This window comes from Mugil cephalus, chromosome 9 (assembly GCF_022458985.1).
Source record: "Mugil cephalus isolate CIBA_MC_2020 chromosome 9, CIBA_Mcephalus_1.1, whole genome shotgun sequence".
NCBI classification, from domain to species: domain Eukaryota; kingdom Metazoa; phylum Chordata; class Actinopteri; order Mugiliformes; family Mugilidae; genus Mugil; species Mugil cephalus.
This window is the reverse complement of record NC_061778.1, coordinates 17069078-17090004: the sequence shown is the minus strand read 5'-3', so window position 1 is coordinate 17090004 and position 20927 is coordinate 17069078. Positions and strand designations below refer to the sequence as shown.

Below are 20927 nucleotides of genomic sequence, written 5' to 3'. Positions count from 1 at the left end.
GATTGTAATCTCCCGTAATCATAAACTATGAGGATGCCCGTCATGCCAGGGTTGACGAATGTGCTCATTCTATTAGCATCAGGAAAACTGTCCTTGCGGTCACTGGAAATAAACTGCTGATGTCCTGTTGTATTCTTGGTCGTGAACATGAAATGAAGGGAAAAGTAAATGTTTCTTTACGTAACTGACAGTTGGCTAACAAGCTCTCCCCCCCTGTTCCTCCCAGAAACCATTAGCTTCAGGATTCTTAGAAGTGTTTCAAAGTCAGCCGGCTCCGCTCAGCCGTTTGACATCCACCAACGGCATCTTGTTATTTTAGTGCCATCCCTGGAACCAGAGGCTCGGTGTTCTGCAGGGGAAATTGTTAATGAAAATCCTCTTTTATTAAAAAGTAAATCTGTACATATGTTTATGTAACTGTAAGTGGAGCTTCAGTTCAGCCTCAATGACAGCAGTTGATCAGGGAAATAAGGAAAAGAAGTCACGATATGAAACTATATTTAATGCCTTGCTGTTAAAAATTCCATTAAATTACTGTCGGCCATAAAATCTCTTGGCTGCTCTATTTTGATATCAGTCAGCTACAATAAAGCAGTATGTTTGCAGTGTCTGTAAAACTGGTGTGATAGCGAAACAAAGTCTTATCCCTTTAACTTGTGAGTCGAAACTGCGTTTATTGCCTTAGAATCCCTGACAGTTTCAGTCACAGGATATTTGTGTCCTTTTCACCAACAATGACGTAAACACTCATCTTCTCTCGAGTGACAGATATCTGTCCACGCGGATATCTGTCAGAGATAGTTAGCAACAGTGTTCAGGAAATCTTGGTTTCAGAACAACATGTCCACGTTATCAGAGTTCATTTGAAGACGCCAGATTCTCTGGATAACTTTGAATACACGGAACCATCAGAAGCATTACAGTGTTGTCTCAAGTTCCTGAACCCTTAGGAAAATACGACCAAAAATGTTCTACCTTAAAGTAGTCGACCACTGCAGCTAGGGAAACTGAATCTTTTCAAAAACTTCCTCTTCCCTTGGGTAACGTTTATGTGGCGCATATGCAGCTTTTAAACGTGAAATATTACTTTAACCCTTAATCATCTGTAGGCTAATGATCCGCGTCAGTGGACAACCAATTGATATACATCTCTTTTTATGCACTTAAATCACATGTTATGGAGTAAGTTTAAACCCCACATAATCCTTGACAGCCACCACTAATTAAACTGGTTCATTCCCAAACACAGTCAATTCAGTCTGGCAGTCAATCCCGTCCAGGTGAAGGTATCGACCTCTCTTTCTGGCCTCTGTCTGCCCCCTTACTCTGATTTACTGGGCAGAGCCATAGCCGTGCGGAAATATATGGATCTACTTGCACCTCTCTGCAGAAGAGATGGCCGGGCTCTGCATGAGGGGCTTTAAAAAAGCTGAATGTAAAGCGGAGATTTCTCCACAGAGTTCACTCTGACCTGACGGTAATGTCAGTTTGCACAGCACATATTTCTTGTGGGATCTGAAACTCCTGTGTTTAATCAAAGCCTTGTAGTATTTGAGTATGGAGATGCATGGAGCCAGTTTGACACAATGGTTGCTTGGTTTAAAGTTGGCATTGGTATAATTACAGAACACTTGATATTTTTTATGTGTCTGGGTATCAGTGTGTTAACCACTCAAACACCATGACGTTTCCTTGTTTTTCCTTAGTTCCTGGCATGCACGAATGACTGTTATGCTAACGAGAATGGTGAAAGCCAGTTAAACTAGATCAGTAGGATACTGGCATTCATCCATGGCGTACAAGAAAAACTACATGGCTTGCGTGTGCATGTGCATGGAGCTGAATCTGTGCCTCAAAGAGAGTCTTTGTTAGTCTTGTTTTTTTTTAATCTACAAACTTGAAAAGATTTATTCAGTTCAATTACACTCCTCACGTAGGGTGACCCGTGAGAACCATTTGAACGCTCTCATCGCCTCTTCCAGCGTTCAGTCTCCCGCTGATGCACTTTAAGATGAGCAGGTTGTGTTGTTGTCTTAATTATCACCAGCGTGAGCCTAACAGTAATTCAGTCATGACATCCACTCTGCAGTGTGCAGCCTGCAAGGATTGTTTTTGCCAGTTGCGCAACATCGGGCTAAAGTGCAAAAAAGGGCACACTGCACATTTCAAGCCACTTCGATTCAATTCAAAAGCCCGCTCTACTGAGCATTCTCTTCTGTGCTGCAGGGTCAGAGGTCCGGCTCGTATTTACTGTACAAGTCAACCCGAGACGGTCGAGATTCAAATCAATTCAAGCACGTTTCAACAAAGCTTCAACAGAGCCGATATAGATCTGCCTTTCTGTTGTGGGGTATATTCCACGTTGAAGTCTTGCTTCATTTCTAAAATCTTGTTTTATTTTTGCGTGGCCACTTGCGGACATGTGTAAAATGTTGTTGTAATATGCTGACTGAGTCCCACTATTACCAGTGGAGGAATAATAATAATAATAATAATAGCTATTATTATTGGTTTTGCCACAACCATGACTGTTCTGTAATCAGGATTTCCCACCTTTGTATTTTTAAGTACATCCTAAGTAACTGGAATTCAGCTGAAGCGGTCACTTATCAGAGTATGAATTTCTTTCTAAATCTAAAAGGGTCAGAACATAACATACCAAACGACAACAACATGCGTGTCTAATTCCAAATTATAAAAGACTACGTGATGGCTGTTTGGACAAACATTAAACGATTTCAGCCTTGGTTAACCGGTGCACAGTCACTTTCATACTTGTCTCTATGGACGTGGCATTAAAAATGTACTTTGTGTAAAAATGTTTTATAAATAAAGAAGGGACGGCCTTCTAAAATTTGGCCAAAGAGCCCTGGAACGTGATTGGTGCTCTGTATGAGGAGATAAGCAGCGCAAAGTCTTGACATCATTAATGGAAGAGGAAATGAGGAAAGGATTAGTGCAACGTCTCTGTAGTTAATGGCTTAGAGTTAAAAAAAAAAAAAAAAAAAAAAATGTAGTTCCTGGATCTATTGGATTAGAACAAAAGAAAGAAGGAAAACCGGCTACACGCTGATAAGCTCTGCACTGGCTCCTCAGGAGAAAACGGACCTGATGTTCTTTCACTTTGAATTTGCTGGCACTACAAAATCTGTGATGTATGCCATCACTCACAAAAAAAACAACCCTTTTAATTAGCAAACTTGACGAAGGCTGAACCTCATCTTGACGATGAGGATGATGAAGCTCTGCCACAACCTCCCACACCTACGCAATACAGGGTGGAAAAGTTTTGAACTGAGTGATTCTGTAGTTAGAGCTTTATTATCACACAACCAAGCAATTAAATCCTTCCTGTTTATCAATTAGTCCCAAACAAGGAAGAGGTGTCAGACAGGTCCTGGATTAATTACTGGCGGCAATTAATTCTGCGAAGAGAGCGAACTTAGACAAGCGAACGCCAGACTGAGCCAGTGTTGTTCAACTCACTCAGGCTCTCCTCCCCAGAGACACAATAGATCGCAGCAGAAAGACTCATTTGAATTTTTCCAGGATGCCATAGTATTAATTGCAAGTCAGTGGTGCGGATGTTTGGGTGGGACTGTCAGACCCGTTATTTGGAGCTGTCACCATATTACTATTAGACTATTAGACTGTTTTACTTTTATTTTTGTATTTTTGTTATATATAAATGTTTTCATGTTGTTGGAGGATTCTCAAAGCAAAAAGAAAGCAGGACTAAAACGTCCCAAACGGACGTGACGGTTAAATGCTTTCCCATTATTACTGTAATTCTGACGGCGATGACTAAGTGGGAAGCTAAGTGAAATTATCGGCTCAGTCTAGAAAGCTGTTACTTTGTTTTTGGCCCGTGTATCAATAAGGCTTGAAGATGGCAGAGAGGACCGAGCACAGGGAAATCAGGAACCACAATACTTCTTGCCAAAATTGATCCTTTTTCCTTGAAAGAAATCCCCCCACAAAGCAACCAGGGGTGTGTGCATACAGGTGTCAGCTCGGTGATAGTGTTCTTTGCCGCGTTTTGCGGACATTCTCCAGATAGGGGACACTTTAGCTTCGAGACAGAAATGCACCAACAGCAGCACTTGTAGTAAATGGAACAACTTTATTAGACCTAAGGGGTCCAAATATGTCTCGATCTTTTTACATTTTCATTTCCTCCTTTATGCTCCTTGGTAGCAGGTGAAGTTGTGCCTGAAAACATGCTATTAAGCCTCTTATAAATAATAATGATAATAACGATGATTGGAGTTATTCTTGAATAGTGAAAAAAAATAAGAGTCAATCAATCTGGAACCGGATGAGTATCAATAAGATAAAAGTATAATTCAAGCCACAGCTGGCTAGAGGCTTCACCGTAAGAGAACTTGATGTAATCACTGGGCCTCAAAAGACACCAATGGTCTCCTATTCAGCTATGAAAACGTCTCTTATGAGGTACTGAGTCAATCATTTGATGTTAGTAGTTAAATTCACTGCTTTTGATCGACATGCTCCGCTTTAGAATAACTCCATAATTAAGTGCATATTTAGCCTCAAAGGAAGGTACGTGGCGTTTGAATGGCTTGATTGGCATGTCTGTTGTGGGGTAACTTGATATGCTCACCTAGTATTTCCTCACTGTCGTCACTTTAGTGCGTTAGCACTCGCTCTTGAGGTTTCAGGCCCTGGGTCCTGTAAAGCGAACCTAACAAGGCCTTTCAGTTTGTATTCACGCCACTTTATTATCTCATTGAAATGCAAGTGCGCGAATGCCTATGTCAAGTAAAGAAAAACCTATATAACAGGAGGGGAATCGAAAAGCAGCCCCGACTCAGAATCGGTTCAAGTTTTTACGATCCACGGCTGCTATCACATCCAGGAAGTTCACTGTGATACACCTGTCTGCCCAACATGGTATTAAGTTCCAAGAACACATCATGTTTGGATATAGTTAAATACCAGTAATTTAACCTTTTACAGCACGGTTCTTCAGCGTTCTTCAGGCCAAGGACCTAAAACTGTTTGAGAGATTATGTTCTATACTGATTTATTCACATGCAATCACCTTCTGTCCTTACAGTTTGAATCAAAAGGTCAGCGTACAAATATTGGTCAGCTCTATTTGAACAAATAGAAATAGTCAAACGATTCTGTGAAATTGTTTTGCTTGTGTTTTTCTCACCTAAAGTATTGTATATGTTAAGATGAATTGTTGTTCTGTTGAAAATATTGCACCCGATGTAGCTCTATGGAAGAATAAAAAAAAATACTTTCAAACAAAATAAGTGCAGTTCGTGTTTTAAAATGTTGACATAAATTTACAATTTCTTTCCAGGAAATCAGTGAGCTGTTCCAGGGAAGAAATAATTTCAGAGTCTTTTACTTTAATAGCAGCGTTGCCCTGTCTAACCGAGCATCTCTACAATTACTAGCACAATCAAGAAAAGCCCCAACCATTATGTGTGAGCTAGGCACATTTTCCAATATTAATATTTAATATAATTTAGTGTCAAGTGCTACAGTAATAGCTTTTCCCAGAAATCACTCATCAGTTAAACAGCGTTTTCAGAGTTTTTCAGAGTTTTTCATGTTTTTCCTGACGTCGTCTTTTGTCGTTGATGCGAAACGGTTGCAGGATCGCCTTGAAAGTGAAAGTGGCCGATGACGATGATTCTTAACAAAGTAACCAACCCTGGCTCTTCTGTGTGCAGGTGAAGCAGATTATGGAAGAATCTGTGACTAAGAAATTTGTCCACGAAGACAGCAGCCACATCATTGCTCTGTGCAGTAAGTACGCTCTCGTCTTTTTTCCTCTGAACACACACACACACACACATTGTCTCCTTCTCTTCCTCTCTCTCTCTCTCTCTCTCTCTCTGTTGCACAAACACACTTGTTGAACTCCTCAGCAGGTGACTTGATGCTGCTTGTCTCGTCAAGGACGTTGCTTGACGTCACTATGACTGGCTGCTGCATCAATGGAAAGTTAATAATCACAGTGGAGCTAATGGAAATCAATTTTAGAGACAGGCTGTACAAAATCCAGGCTTTCTAAGCCCTGGACGCATCTTTGTGTGTCTCCATGCGTGTGTGTGTGTGTGTGTGTGTGTGTGTGTGTGTGTGTGTGTGATGGTGAAGAGGGTCACTGAGGATCGGATATACTGTACACTTGTGTGAGTAAAGTCCCACACGCGTCTATGTGTGTTTGTCTGGTGTCTGCATCCCGCCACTGCACTTGTCACTTGAGACTATTTAATGTGTTTTTTTAAATTTATTTCCGACAAACTCTAATCTGGACTTTCCTGGACCTTGTGGTGAACGTCCCGCATCGTCTGCTGTGATGTCTTCTAATGATGACTTGAGCAGCGCTCTTCGCTAGGCTAGATGTGATGAGTGGGCTTTGCGTTACTATAAAATGATCAATCACCACTGTTGTCTTCAGCGGGTGCCCAGGTCTTTTTTGGCCACCTGATGTTGATTTGGCCACTCTTCCTCGTGTTCCTGCCATCTCTCTGGAGGATTTGTTTTGTTTTCGCAGCTAAGTGACGGCCTATTTCTCTTGCACCGAGAGCTTATTTGAACGCACTTTGTCCTTTGACCCTACTTATTAAAGAGCCTGTAATTCTTATACTTTTACTCCACTTTGGCTGCAATTACCCGCAAATTAAAGTTGAAAGTCTGCACTCTAATCGTGGTACGTGCACACATTTGGGACTTTTAGTAAATAATTACACACGTAGTGCACATACATGTGTGTCAAAGTTTCCATGAGCCAAAGTGCTTGCATTGTCTGTATCCTGGGTTCAAGACATGTAACTACTAATTTTAATATATTTTAATGCAATTTTAAATTTTAATGCAAAATCAAAGTAATTTTACAATGACTTTGTCTTTGTCTTTAGTGGCCCGCATTACTTAAGCTTGCAAAACTTGGACACGCTGGCGACTCATTGCCACATTAATACAGAGACACGGTGGGCATTTAGGTGATATAGGTGGTTCATATTGTTCAAAAACAAAAACTCGAGTCCAGTTCAGCTGATATCTGGGTCTGCCCAACACAGACACCCCATTGCCTTGCTCAGGTTGGATGCAGTTACCCCAAATCTCACACACTGCTCCCAGTTTCTGGTTTTCTTTGGAAATCTCAAACTAATTTAGACCCGATCCTAAAACTGTTGTCTCACATTAAGCCTCAACAAACCTCCACAGTTCGGAGCGATTTCAGAGCGGTTTGATTGTTTATTCATTTCAGGAAGCAATATATCAGTATCAGAGATTTCTAATTGGTCACTCCGCAGCAGCAGCAGCAGCCTTCTAATTATAGCAAATGTGGTGGACATTTCAGTTTCCTCTCTGCTGTTTGCATTAGGCTACTTTGATGAGACAAATAGCTGTGAGTCATCGTACAAATCCTGCTAGATGCCCTACAGGAACCCCTCAAGGAAATTACAGTGGCGTCCTGTTGAACCTTTACAGTGTGCTCTGCTCACAAATGTGCAAATTGGAGAGCGAGAGAGAGAAACAGAGAGAGGGCGAATGGGAGAGCGAGGGAGCTGGAGAGAGAGAGAGAGAGAAAGAAAGAAAGACGAGTGTGCCAGCTCATCATGTCTGCCATGATCCTCTGTCTTTGTCTTGTGCTTCGCCGTCATTTCCTGCCGTGAACTTGAATTGCACGTTGACCCCAAAATGCACATCTTTTAGCAGCTACGGTTAAAAACATTCACGGAGCTCTGTTTGATTAATAAGGAGAAATCATGTTGCAGTGACCAGATGCTGCCCCAGCAGACACTGGGTTAATAGAAAGGAGCTGTACCTGATATTATACCGTACGCTGCAGGCAATATCTGTCATTTGTTAACCAGTACAAACAATGGTCAGTTAATTGCCTCTTAACAGACAACAAAAGAGGCCAAATTGTTGTACTCTGATGACAACATGGAGTGGAGTCCTCTTCCAACCTTTTCTTCGTCTCAGGTCACTTCTTTAAATGTGCTGTGAAGGTGAGACTGTAACAAATACCTGATTGTTTTTTTTAAGCAAACTAGGTAACTGAACAACGCTTGAGTCGATAAAATCATAAAATCTCATAAAAGTGGTTGGATACACGGTTGGAAATTAACTTGTGAGTTTATAATCTACACATGAAGCTCATGCCAGTGTAAGACATTTACGCTTGTATACATCGGAACTGTGTTGTTTTTTTGCCAGTCGGGTTAATTTTAGCTTCTCCTTTCTACTTCACTTTCATACAGATGCTTGTGTCTCTGAACCACCTCAGTTAACCTTTCCTCGATGTGTTCCATCTTTATTGATCCAGAACGATCAATTCGAAAATTGCGGAGACGGAGAAGCTGCTGGAAATACTGAAGCAGGCTTACATTTCTGGGGAGGTGCACGTCAGGCTGGCCTGCGCAGGGTCTGGGCTGTCGCCATGGCTACGGCATTATATTGAGGCAGAAGCTTAAACCGCCTGTTAGTTTTACACCTCACAGATATGTAATATTGGCTAATTTTCCTGATCAAACAAATATCAACGTACAATATTTCAGTTTCATTTGTTTTACTGGGCACTTGTTTGAAACTCTCCTGATGTTTTGAGTCATTTTATGCAGAAATCAACATAAAACGTACCATTGTTCCTCAGATTGATAAATCTTGTAGCGCTTACATGCCACATACAGTAAATATTCCAATTGGTGATATGTGTTCAGACCTTCTTGTTCGTCATTATCTCATCAGTCCTGCACTTTAGCCCTTCTAGGCTAAAGGCTAAACACAACTTTTTGTTGAGTTTTTATATTTACCCCAGTCTTCCACTACTTAAAGGCCATAAGAAAACATCATGTTACTTTGTCTTGGAGGTGGATCTTTATCTCTACATTGTCTTTGAATCAGGACCATTTTTCTGAAGTTTTGCCCGAGCAGGCAAAACTAAGTTAATGTAAATTAGTTATACCTGTTTGTTCTTATCATTACAGTATTATATGTGCACCCCAAATGATGTCATTTACTTCCAGAGCAAAAAACTGTCATCGGTTCCCGAGAAGCATTTGGAGACGTACGGTGTGAACAAATTATTTTTAGCCAGTTGCGAGAACCCATTGAAATCAGCGCGTCTGAAGAGCCCGTTTGATTCTACAGTTCCTTGTAACGCAGCAGCAAATTAAAACCAAAGGCTTTTCATGGTCTCCTCTTCCGGTCCGTGCCGTCAAACCACTTGGCTGAACGAGGAAATTTCTGTGGGAGCTGGTGGCACCCCCTTACACCGCGGTTGTGGGTAGGAACCTGCAGGTTGTTCGTTGGCCAGTCGCACTGCGTGGTTGGAGTTAAGTGTTGCGTAACAGTGTATATGTGTAGGAGTGCAAAACTTCTCCACAACATTCGAAACTGATCACATAACTCACCCCCATTAGCCTCACGGAGAGGGGAGTCATGTTGCGTAATGCGCGATTTCCCTTTTGTGTAAAGCGTTGCCTGGACATGGTGTCCTGCAGTTTACCATAATTGTGTGTGTATACAAAAAACCTGCGCCAAAAACTGTTTATGTACAGCCCTGAAATGAACACTTCAACCGTGCGCTATTAATAGGATAAAGATACTCAAAAGGTGCTATCACGAGCTTCAGTTTTTCCCTTCATAATTAATATCCCGTGCACATGGCAGATGCACTGAAATATTCTTTTAGGAGCAAAATATTGAGGCGAACATAAAAATTAACAATTTCCAGACATTCTCGCTCACACACTGCGCAGAAGCACTGCCTTTATAATATACACTGCCCTCAATTAACTGTGCAGACAGTAATTAAATTACTAATAGATAATCGCAGATGACGTCAAAGTCGTCTCATTTTTCACTGGGTCGTGGCATCGGAGTCGGCTGATGAGGAAGTCTGGTGCGATTAAACCTTCTTCCATCCTCCATCTCAGGATTGATAAATGGGGTATTGCTTTTTGCCCTTTTATCAAACAGAAACCTGTCCAGACGTTGACTCTGAACGGCGCATACGTTTGATGATGACTCGTTTTGTTGTGCGGAAAGATACAGCTTCACAAGCGCTTGGATGTTAGTGACAGGGACGTCGGGGACGTCTTCAAAGTTTTCAGATAGAAACGTGAAGCTGTGACGTGCCCTTTCCACATTAAGTGAACAGACTTTCTGTGCGTTATCTATGTATCTGTCTGTCTGCTTATCTCTGGAACAAGCCTGATCCACAGAGGCCCCTCCCCTCAGCCCATAAGACCCAAAGGCCCCCACTAACAACATCCTGTTTCCAGACACAGGGCACCCCCAGAAGCACCATTCTCTCATGAGTCACATCTGTTTTTGAGGCACAAAGGAGACCTACACTATATCAGGGAGGTGGTCATAATGTTGTGGCTGATCTGCGTACATGCACAGTGATAAATAGTAGGGCTACTAGTGATTTTTAGTCCACAACAGCTTGTAAGGTGCATTTATCTGCTGGCAGGTCATGGAGAGTTTTGTGTGGAGTCTGAGCACCTTTAAGGTGGAAAAAGATGAAAGCAAGCTCACCTCAGCAGGGACCACCGCTCAATAATCGCATTTTGGCCTCAGGAAAATAGTTTAACCAAAACAATGACCGCGTGTGGGAAATGAAAAAGAAAACAAAAAACTCTAAAACAGCTCCCTCTGAGCACGTAAGTAGGAAATGTCCTCCGTCAAATCCACTGGGTGGTCTTGCATATCTATAATGGAAGAACGGGAGATGAAAAACGAGGCAATAATTTATGATCCGGAGTTCAAAAAAAAAAAAGAAAGAAAAAAAGTACATGATTTGATTAACTCGAAAAGTATGAAGGAGTAGAGCAGGAGACGGGGAAAGATTGGTGAGTAAGAGAGGAGAAGATGGCCTGAAGCAGCTAATGGGCTCATTAGGAAACTCTTGGTCATGTAATGACCTCCCACCCAATGGACATCTGGGGCTCTACGTACTACAGTGAGATGAACAGACAGAAATAGAAAGAAAAAATAGGAAAGAGATGGTGCAAGACGGTAAGTAAGAATAAAGAAGAGGAAAAAGTAGAGAAAGGACATATAATAAGAGTGTCCACTTCATGCCTTTAAGGTTTCAGATAGATTTTAATTGGAAGTGTGGCATGATTCAAATGTCAAAGTATTTGTGGAGATAAAAAGTATAGCGTTAATCAGGATAATCATCAAATTACACTAATTACCAATAGACACGAGGAGTTGTAGACATTGTAGACATTTTATGCTAAACACATGATCCCCAACCACATATAATCACTTCTCATAGCAACAGTATATTGTTACATATAAAATATTACATGTGGACTGGCAGTGCGTTTTCCTCTGGATGGCAAATACAGAAATACAGCATACCATTAAATATAACAGTAGATGAGATCAAATGAAAATCAGGCTTGGTTAAAAATCAACAAATTTACTGTGGACGAAGGTACCTTCTATAATTATAACATACAGCATGCACACAAGGAGGAAGAAGGCCATAATCAGGTTGAACAGATGACCTGTGAATTCCAGTTGTTTTTGTTGAAAGTTTGTTAAAGTAACTGGTGTAACTGCACATTTTCTCACCCAGGAAAGACACGTTTTCTGGACGGAGGCCTAGCTAGCCAGTAAAGCCTAGGTCGGGATTAAGCAGTAAAACCGTACAATGTTAGGGGCTAAGAAACTCCAAGAGAAACAAATCTGTTGTTTTTGTGCTTGAGCAGTCAGCTAATGTCAGCTAAGGCTGAAAAACATAATAGCATTTAAAGCATTACACACGAACCATCTGTATGAACAGAGTAAATGCTTGAACCAGGAGTTATTAAATATGACAGAGCAGCATCCAGAGATCTGTTGCCGCTGCTCTCCAGCTGCACCACAATCTTCTCTCGTGCTTTATTGTACAAGTGTGGCAACTCTGCCTCTGCAAAGCATGCGCGGCTCTACGGTTTCCTCTTGGACGATGATTGTTTTCAACATCTTTACAACCAGAGGCTTTTCAATTGTCCTGTTATGCTGTAGTTTTAATAAACATTAATTACACAAACTGTTCCTCATTGCACCATCGCTGCATCCCTGAAGTACAACAACAGAGCAATTTCACTCACAGTCCTCGGGCTGCCTTTATTTGCCATCATTCTGTCCTTTTCAGCGCCGGTCTTTACTCAAAATTGTCGCTGATCTGGGGAAATGTGTTCTTCAGAGAATTGGTTGAAGTTTGGGTGATGACAGAGGAAGAAATAATCTTCATTAATTATTAATAATCTGACAAAAAAAAAAAAAAAAAACTCTAATTACTAATAACAAGTACTGTTACCAAGTGGTACAGTTCACTCGCGGCCAAAGACAACAGCATCTTAGATATGTAACAGTCTCAAGGACCAGGCCGTCCAGACAGCGCATCAGAGTCAGAGCATCAGAGTCGTGACCGGAGAAGCCCTGCTCCGTGTAACGCTTTTAGCTCGACTCACATCTCAGTGCACTGGCTGCAGCTGCACTCACCAGGACATAAAAGCATGTGTGCACGCACATGCACAATCTGCCAGCTCGGTTTTATGATTGTAAGCTTGAGAACTAGACAACAAACCGTATTAACCGTCTCGGGGTATTTGAACCTGGCTCTGAGTGCATTTGTATTGTTATAGTGATGATAAACAGCCAATTGCATTAAACATGGTCAGTTCCAGAGCAGCATATTTAATATTACATATTCAGTCTCCTCTGAGAAGATGAATTACATTACAATCTCATAGCTTTTGAGCTAAAAACAACAACAAAAAAGAACAAATCCTAATGGAAGAATGTAATCTAAATGCAAACGAATGGGTATAAATATTAAAAAGTGGTTTGCTCGTGTTTGGGTTGTGCATGAGAGCAAAATATTAATGAATAGATATAAGTGAGAACAAAAATATTAAATGAAATCCTGAATCCCTAATCTGAGAAGATAAATTACCCAGCTAAAGTCGCTTTCTTCATCCGTCACCCGTCCTCTTGAACTTAACTTGAAGTGTGGCTGTTAAGACTTTTCTGCCATGCATCAAAACAGCCAAGAACTATTCTCAGAGCACTTCTGTAGCATAATCGACTGAACCCTTCAAGGTCTCAGTCATTCAGGAAAACATGGTGGAGATCCAGCTGCAGCTGATGCTGCATTCCAGACAACTTGGGGAAAAATTAGCAAGTGAAACTGAGTTATGATAGAAATTATGTGGAAGAAATCAACATCAAATAATGCCATTGGGAACGTTTGTGTTTCCAGAGACACAGCCAACTGTATTAAAAAATAAATAAATGCTAATACAGTGTAAGTCCAGCCTTCGATTGTTTTTCCAATAATCCTGGACCTTTTCAGTACTTTTTAGTTGAATCATTTACAGCAGTTGTAAAATGTAAGGACTGAATTGAATTGAATTGAATTGAACTGAATTGAATTACACAAGAAGCATGGTTTATGCAACTGATAACAGCTGTTCCACGCACACTTTATAACTTCTGTTGTGCAACTGCACATCTCAAGGTCCCTCGACCTTAAAAAGTCAGTTGTCCTGGTCTAACTTGTGGGATGTGGGAGTGATGGGCAGACCTGAGCAGGAATACGGGGAAAGTTTTACCCTTGGCAGCTCCGCCTCATGATTTATGTCTTCAAGAATCGACTGTCACCGTCTGAGTGCCAACGATGAATGACATTGCGTATAATGAAATCTAACATTTAATTTTTTTACTATAATTTTCATTTGATGTGGAATCACAGAGTCCTTGCTGAATGTTTGGTCTTCCTTCCCTTTTCACGATATTTAAATTAACATATAAATAGGGTGAAAAGCTGCATGCTTTAAGGACATAGGTTGGGCGTTCTGTTTCGCCACCAGTAGGCTTCTTTGTGCGTCACCTTGGACAGCTGCCCTTGCTGCAGTCCTGAGACTGGCAGAATTAACAAGGAAACTGTAATGAAAATGTCAGTCAAGCGGTGATGCACCGTCAAGAACATTGGATACGTGTCTTTTACGGAATGCAAATTAGACGCCGAAATATCTTGTAGCAAAATCCCAACCTGTCAGAGCCGTATGAAATCTGTAAGACAACAGAGTAGTGGGTTCCCTTCCTCCGTTGCCATCTTCGCAATTCATTTCCCTCCGTGTCTCTCCTTCACGCTCTCCCTCGGAGTTAATGAATGTGACGAGAATCGAAAAAGTCACGAGAGACTGTAGTGAAGCATCAGGTATTCCACTGATTAGAACCGGTGTCCATGGCAACGCTGCCACCTTCAGATAAATGTTTGTACCTCGTGACAGAAAACACACAACGCTCCGGAATATGGGTAAATTTAGACGCGGACACGGTGGCTGCGCGATGGCCGAGACCTGTCCCTGCTTGTGGTCTTTTCTGATGTTCATCCGAGGAGACGTTTCATCTGCTGTGCCGCTGGAAAGCGGGCGTAAGGGACCGTGATATAACTCACTTCGCACTGCAAAAGCTCTAGATGCTGGCGTTTATAGCCTTAGGGATGACACCGGTAGACTATTTTTTCCCATCACTGTTATTATCCAAGTTTAAACTCCTACCATGTGTTCAGCTGCGGGGTGGACTGACCCGCTGTCAGTCACACACTCCTACTGCTGTAAGAACCCAAGAGGAAACGCCACACTTCACTATTCTTGCCCAGTTTTACATTTTCTTGAATTCACAGCTACGCCGCCCAAATTAAGACGCTGCACGTGTTTAAAAGTTTCACGGTGAATTATAAATGCTATGATGTTGCTTAAAAGATGAAACTTATATTCAGAAAGCATCGCTCGCAACTGAGCATCCATTGTTTACACACAATAGCGCCGTGAGTCACACTATCATTTACTTGCAGCATTAACAACTTGATATTTAGAGCAGTGAATAAGCAGAGCAAATACACAGCGTTCCTGGTGTGTGATAATGACAGATGCTTTCTTTCTGCCACTGAGACATTGGTTTATGTAATTGGTCTCAGTCACACTGCGGTGGGATCTGAATAATTGAAACTACATTTTCGTAAATGGTAGTTTTTTTTTTTTGTTGTTTTTTTTTTCCCCAACGAAAGCCGTCAGAGAGATGTCTGAAGCAGGAGAATGTGGCATATGGCGCGAGATGCTAGTTCCTGTTCCCGTTTCACTGCAATAAACTAATTGACTTTGTAACTGTTAAATTAAGTTTTGAGTGGGCGCGTGGGTGAGTTCCAGTTTGGATGCATCAGAAGAGCTGCACCCCATGTTCGAAGATGGTGGCCAGTTATTCTAATTAAAGTTAGTTACCCGCTGTAAAATGTCACATTTTTGACTCGGACAATTTTTTGGCTGAGTGGAATGAGATGCTTCTTTTCACTCATTGGTGATTGTTGGCAATGGTGTCCTCCAAAGTTTGCTTAAACCAAATCAGGTGAGAAGTGAAAGCACCTGCAGAACATCACACTATGTATTTTTTGTATGGCCTATATAAAGTCCTCTAGGGATGTCCCAACCTTACACCGTTCTTTAAATATTCATTATTGTCCAGTCTCAGTCCGGTTTTAAATAAACAAAATGTCCTCTCCTGGAGATTCACAAAGGCTTCTCTTTTTGACTTTTACTCCCATACAGTAAATACACTCACCGGGCACTTTATTAGGTACATCTTGCTAGTAAAAGGTTGGACCCCCCTTTGCCTTCAGAACTGCCTCAGTTCTTCGATCTTGGTCCATATTGACATGATAGCATGACACAGTTGCTGCAGATTTGTTGTCTGCACATCTTTGATGCCAATCTCCCATTCCACCACATACCAATGGTGCTCTATTGGACCATTGGAGTACAATGAACTTATTGTCATGTTCAAGAAACCAGTTTGAGGTGATATGAGCTTTGTGACATGGTGTGTTATCCTGCAGGAAGTAGCCATCAGAAGATGGTCCACTGTGGTCATAAAGGGATGGACATGATCAGTAACAATACTTAGGTAGGCTGTGGCATTTAAACCATGCTCAGTTTAAAATATCCCCCACAGGATTTGTGGCAAAGTGGCAAGTGAGTGTACTTTTGTCAAAGTAATGAGGGGACGGTAGTTCACCTTGGTCTAACTCTGTAACCATTTCTGTCTAATATTTCTTTCCTTGACACTGTCTTGAGGAAACTTTTCTCCTATTTTAAACACAGCGTTTACTTGTTGTCGTCGTTTCTTTGCAGTCTTTTCCCAAGTGGAATCCACGTATTAGGTAGATTTTGAATGTCAATCTCCCTCTACCACTTCGCCAAACATCCACATATCCACATCTGACTTCATTTGAGCAGACATGATTGATCACATGATTTTAGTTTATCTTCCTCTATTTTAAGTTTCTGCAGACATTTTTGTGCTACAAGGACTTTGTTAATGACAGACCTAACATAAATAATGTTGTTGTTTTCTTAACCCTCTACGCTGGTAACCCTTGTGGACAGAAAAGCCTCAACAGAATTTCTTCAAATTAGGCGCAAACGTTGAGTTCAACATGTCAGATAATTATGACCAAAGTTCACATAAATGCTGTCTCTTCGTATGGTATATTATATTAGTCTGAACAGACATGCAATTTCATTTTGACTCGGATACATGCGCCACAAGGCAATTATTCTAGATACAGAAATGTTTTAATGAGCAAATATAAGCTGTGCTGCTGTGGGAGGATAGAAACCATAGTGGGATGTGTTAAAGGCCCCCAGACTACACTTAAATAAAGAGGTGACAAGCAAACAGGTTTTTTTCCCTGTTGATATATTTTTTTGATATATTTCTACTGTGTGTTTAATTTGGCCTTTACTTGTAGTCAAAGAGTGTTTTGTGCCGCAGAGCCTGATTCTATTGAAAGGCAAAGAGCCTCCCACTCTCTATTGAAACCACCTCAAGATATATTGAGAAAGACTTGAATTAATGAAGGGAAATCATAGATTAAAATTTTTTTGCTTTTGGAATCTAACTGTTTTGTCATTAAGCTTGTGCCCCAGATGACTGCAAGCTTCATATTTATTACGCTCATAATGAAGCACACTCTCCACCGTAACAGTGCTTGCATGATTTTTATTGATCTGTGGGCTTTAAGACAGATTTAATCAGGTATGTGTTGCAGCACGAGAAACAATCAACTGGGTTTCGGAGACTAAAGCTTTCGTTTGGTTTGTTTGCAACACGATTAAATAAGACCTCCAAATTTAGGAACAACACATGAATCCCTGTTTTTTTTTCTCCCTGTCTCTGATCAAAAGAAAGCTCCTTTGCTAATCCCAGCTGAACAATACAGTTTCTCCATCATCTGAACTCTCTAATGTCCGCTCTCGGGTCTCAGGTCAACACCGCACACAGGGTGATTAAATATTGATTCAGTCAGTCTACACACATACCCCCCTCAACTGCTCATCAAATATATAAGAGGATATAAGAGAAGGAGTAAAGGCTAAAAAAAAAACAACAACAATACTGAGGTTTATCTTCTTTTACTGATGGGACCGCTGGGGCTAAAACCAATGGAAATCGATGGATGAGGTCTGCGGATCATGATGTGTAGCCGAACTTGATTTCACTGTTGCACATACGTTTAAAGCTCACACATCATTGGCACCATTAGTTCTGGTGCATTTCAGTACTACATGAGTAGTTTTAACGACTTATTGTGTAGCTCGGTCACCAGCCACACTTCAACCTACTCCCAAAGAAGTTTGCAGTGGTCTGGAGTCACCCTGTTGGGAAGACCTGCAAATCCTTTGGGTGCTGCTTTATGTGGCGATGGACAGAAGAGTAACGGCATCATCTTGTTGCTGTGGAGTTGAATTAATTTTCAACAATATGACTCAGATTGGTTGTAGGGCCATCTGATTCTGTGCTGAGGTGTTCGTTTCTCTGTAGTGGTTGACACAAACCTTATAATAGGCTGCAACTTGGGTTTACTTGACGCCGCTATCAGAAATTTGCTGAAACAAACACATATCTTAGTAATGATTCCCTGTTCTCTCACAGCATCTCTTCCTTATGTTCTTTATGTCTATTAGCGTGGACAAATGCAGTCTTACTCTCTTTGCAGTGGGAAAACAAAGCAGCCGCTAATTACATTCTGTTGAAGATTCCTCTTTAATGTTCTTCTAAATTCTCTCTCCCAGCTTGAAGGGCTAACCACTGGTGTTTCAGATATATTTGCAAAAGGCTTGTCTTTCTGTTAGCACCAACTTAATGTTTAATTCAAAATGTGTGTGAGTGTGTGTGTGCGACAAACGTATTGCCCATATGTTCACGTTATGTGTCCGCAGCTCGACTGTTTAGAGTGAACTGGTCTGAAATAACTGAAATCGATCTAGAAACTAGGAGCATGCTTTGAGATGTAGTTATAAACTAGACATGATTTAAAATCAATGGTCAAAGAAAAGCACTTTCATGATATATTCTGACAACAGTCACAACACAGTTACTCCTGCGACCATTCAGACCCTAACATGTGCTGCTGAGTGTATTGTGTCTAGTTGTGTTAGATGGATAGAATTGCATTTTTGCATTCGTCCTTACTCAAAAAGTGAGTAGTGAGTAGGTGACAACAACATACAGTGAAAAAAAAAGTGTAAATCTCACATTTACAAGAGACCAGATTCAGACCCTTAATGCCTGTGCAAAAGCCCCTTGCAGCTTTGAGTCTGGGCTAAGTTTCTATCAACTTTTGCCCACGTTCATGCAGTTTATCCAGTGCTTTCTGCGTAATCATCCCAAGCTATATCCGATTGGATCAGTTGCTTCTGAATTGAAATGATCTGTGCAGTTTAAGCTCAGGCATTGGCTGGGAACTCCAGATTTTTCAGCACTCTGCGTCGTAACCCTTTGTCTAGGTCTTGGCACCGCCCATGTGTATGTGCACAATTCTGTGTTTCAAATTTCTGCCGTTTGATTATAGGGCTAAAATAAAATAGATAAAATAGGTATAGACTGAGGTCTGGACTGTAGTTTATAAAGCCAAAGATGAGGCTCAAGGGTGGAGGGCGGTTCTTCGGACCTTGCCTGACTTCAGATATAATTTTGATGGAGTGACAAGGCGTTCAGTTCAAACCCTCCGTACTGTTGAAAAAACAGATTGTTCCACTCAGTCTCCCCTCTCATCTCGTCACCATTCAGTCACGCTCTCTGCCCAGCAAAGCAGCAGTTGAGCACAGACGGCGTTTCCTGGAACACCGCTTAGATCGCAGATTTGAGCAGAACACCTTATTCTGTGGCTGAGAAGCAATTCCCTTCTCGTGTGACTGAAGAAAGGTGGAAATTCAACTGTATGTTTGTTGTCCTGTCAAACGGGATTAAATTAAATACCTTTTATATATACTTTTGTATGTATCATATGTATATTTTTCATACATCCTACCTCACCATACCTTTATTTTTACTTTTACTGACTGTGACTGGATCTATTAGGACTGGGCGGTATACTGACACCAAAATAGAGTTGTCAGAATAATAGTCAGAATGTGTCAGTTAATGGGCTTGTATTTATATAGTGCTTTTCTACCTATTGGTACTCAGAGCACTTAACAATACCAATAGGTAGAAAAGGCACTATATAAAAGCAAGACCATTTACCATTTATAATCACAGAGACACATCTACCTATTCACTCATACCATTACCAGGCACTCGGGGGATCGGTGTCCTGCTCCAGGAGCAGTGTGGTGCATGTGCCTCGTATCGAAGACAACCCACCACTGAGCCACAGCTGCCCAAATACAACACAGTACAAATCTATAGTACTACAAATCATGCTGTCCACTCTCATTATGTATTGGATCCAAGCTTAGTCATGTGCGAACAGATGTAACAAGTTGCCACTGAGGATTAGGAATCAGAAGTGATGTTACTGAATCGGTTCACAGTTTATTTAATGGAACCTCCATCGTGACAGATGGAGGATGATTGGAGACAGGCTCCCTCTAAAAAAGTTGTCAGCTTCACCGACTGTGATCTAATTCTCTTCTTAAATTGGATATTTCGTAGTAAAAAACGTTTCACTTTGTGCAAAGCATGGCTGTCACCGGGAGCCCTGACCACCTGCTGGGATGCAGCGGTTCTCAGGGAGGAAGCCTGGCGCGCCCAGAGAGAGGGAGGGGTTGTGAGAACCGATACCCGCTCTCACCTCTCCCTCTCAGGTTTTAATCCCACCATCCCTATATATTCCCTCTCCTATTCTTTTTTTTTCCTCACTGCTGCCAGCCGGTTGCAACCTCTCTCACTCCCACGCAAACAGCATGGACTTCCTTACCCTCTGTGGTGGGTGGACACAGGAATGGACAGAGAGGATCAGAACACAGGAGAAGCTAAACAAAAACAATTACTGTTAATTTGAGCGTTGAAAAAGGTCTAACGGTCACAGTCTGTATAGTAACATTAGCCATGTAATACATTTTAGACAAGAACATCATTTGGTGTCAGCTTGACTGCACATGTCAAGGAGATAGAACCTTACTATCACATTATGGACCCTAACAGTATCATAACCTGCTGTTTAAAGCTCAGAAGGTTCATTCAGGTCGTAAGCAGACGAGACCACCCAGCACAACTGTCTCTCCGCTCGCGAAGAAGCCACTAATTTCAGTGTTTTCACTGAATCTTGCCGCAGTCGTGCAACACCGTTCGTGATTAGTGACAAAGTGAAAACAGGCCACAAAAATAGATAGCAGCAAGTGGGAGGGACAAAATGTAATGTGTTGTGAGTGTTAAAGCAGAGATGGGAGTTTGTAAATACCATTATAATAACTTTTCAATGTATGCAGTGAAAACCCTTCTGTACTGTATATTTTGGAACTACAGTGTGAAGCCATGGAATATAAATCTGCATTTATAATGACATAATACATGAATATGCCCCCGTTACATATTCAAATGATGCATTATCAACTTCGGCACAGTACCCCCGCACCCAGATC

At 41.4% G+C, this 20927-nt stretch overlaps 1 protein-coding gene across 6 annotated transcripts in view; it reads left to right on the top strand.

Annotated features, from left to right (window-relative positions):
* The window catches only part of sgsm2 (small G protein signaling modulator 2), a 72615-nt gene that overhangs the window by 7642 nt on the left and 44046 nt on the right, over positions 1–20927 (top strand). For all 6 annotated transcript variants that reach the window (XM_047594235.1, XM_047594234.1, XM_047594232.1 and 3 more), the window contains exon 2: positions 5712–5787. In XM_047594235.1, the coding sequence (XP_047450191.1) occupies positions 5712–5787 (76 nt within the window). The remainder of the gene's footprint in view (positions 1–5711; positions 5788–20927) is intronic.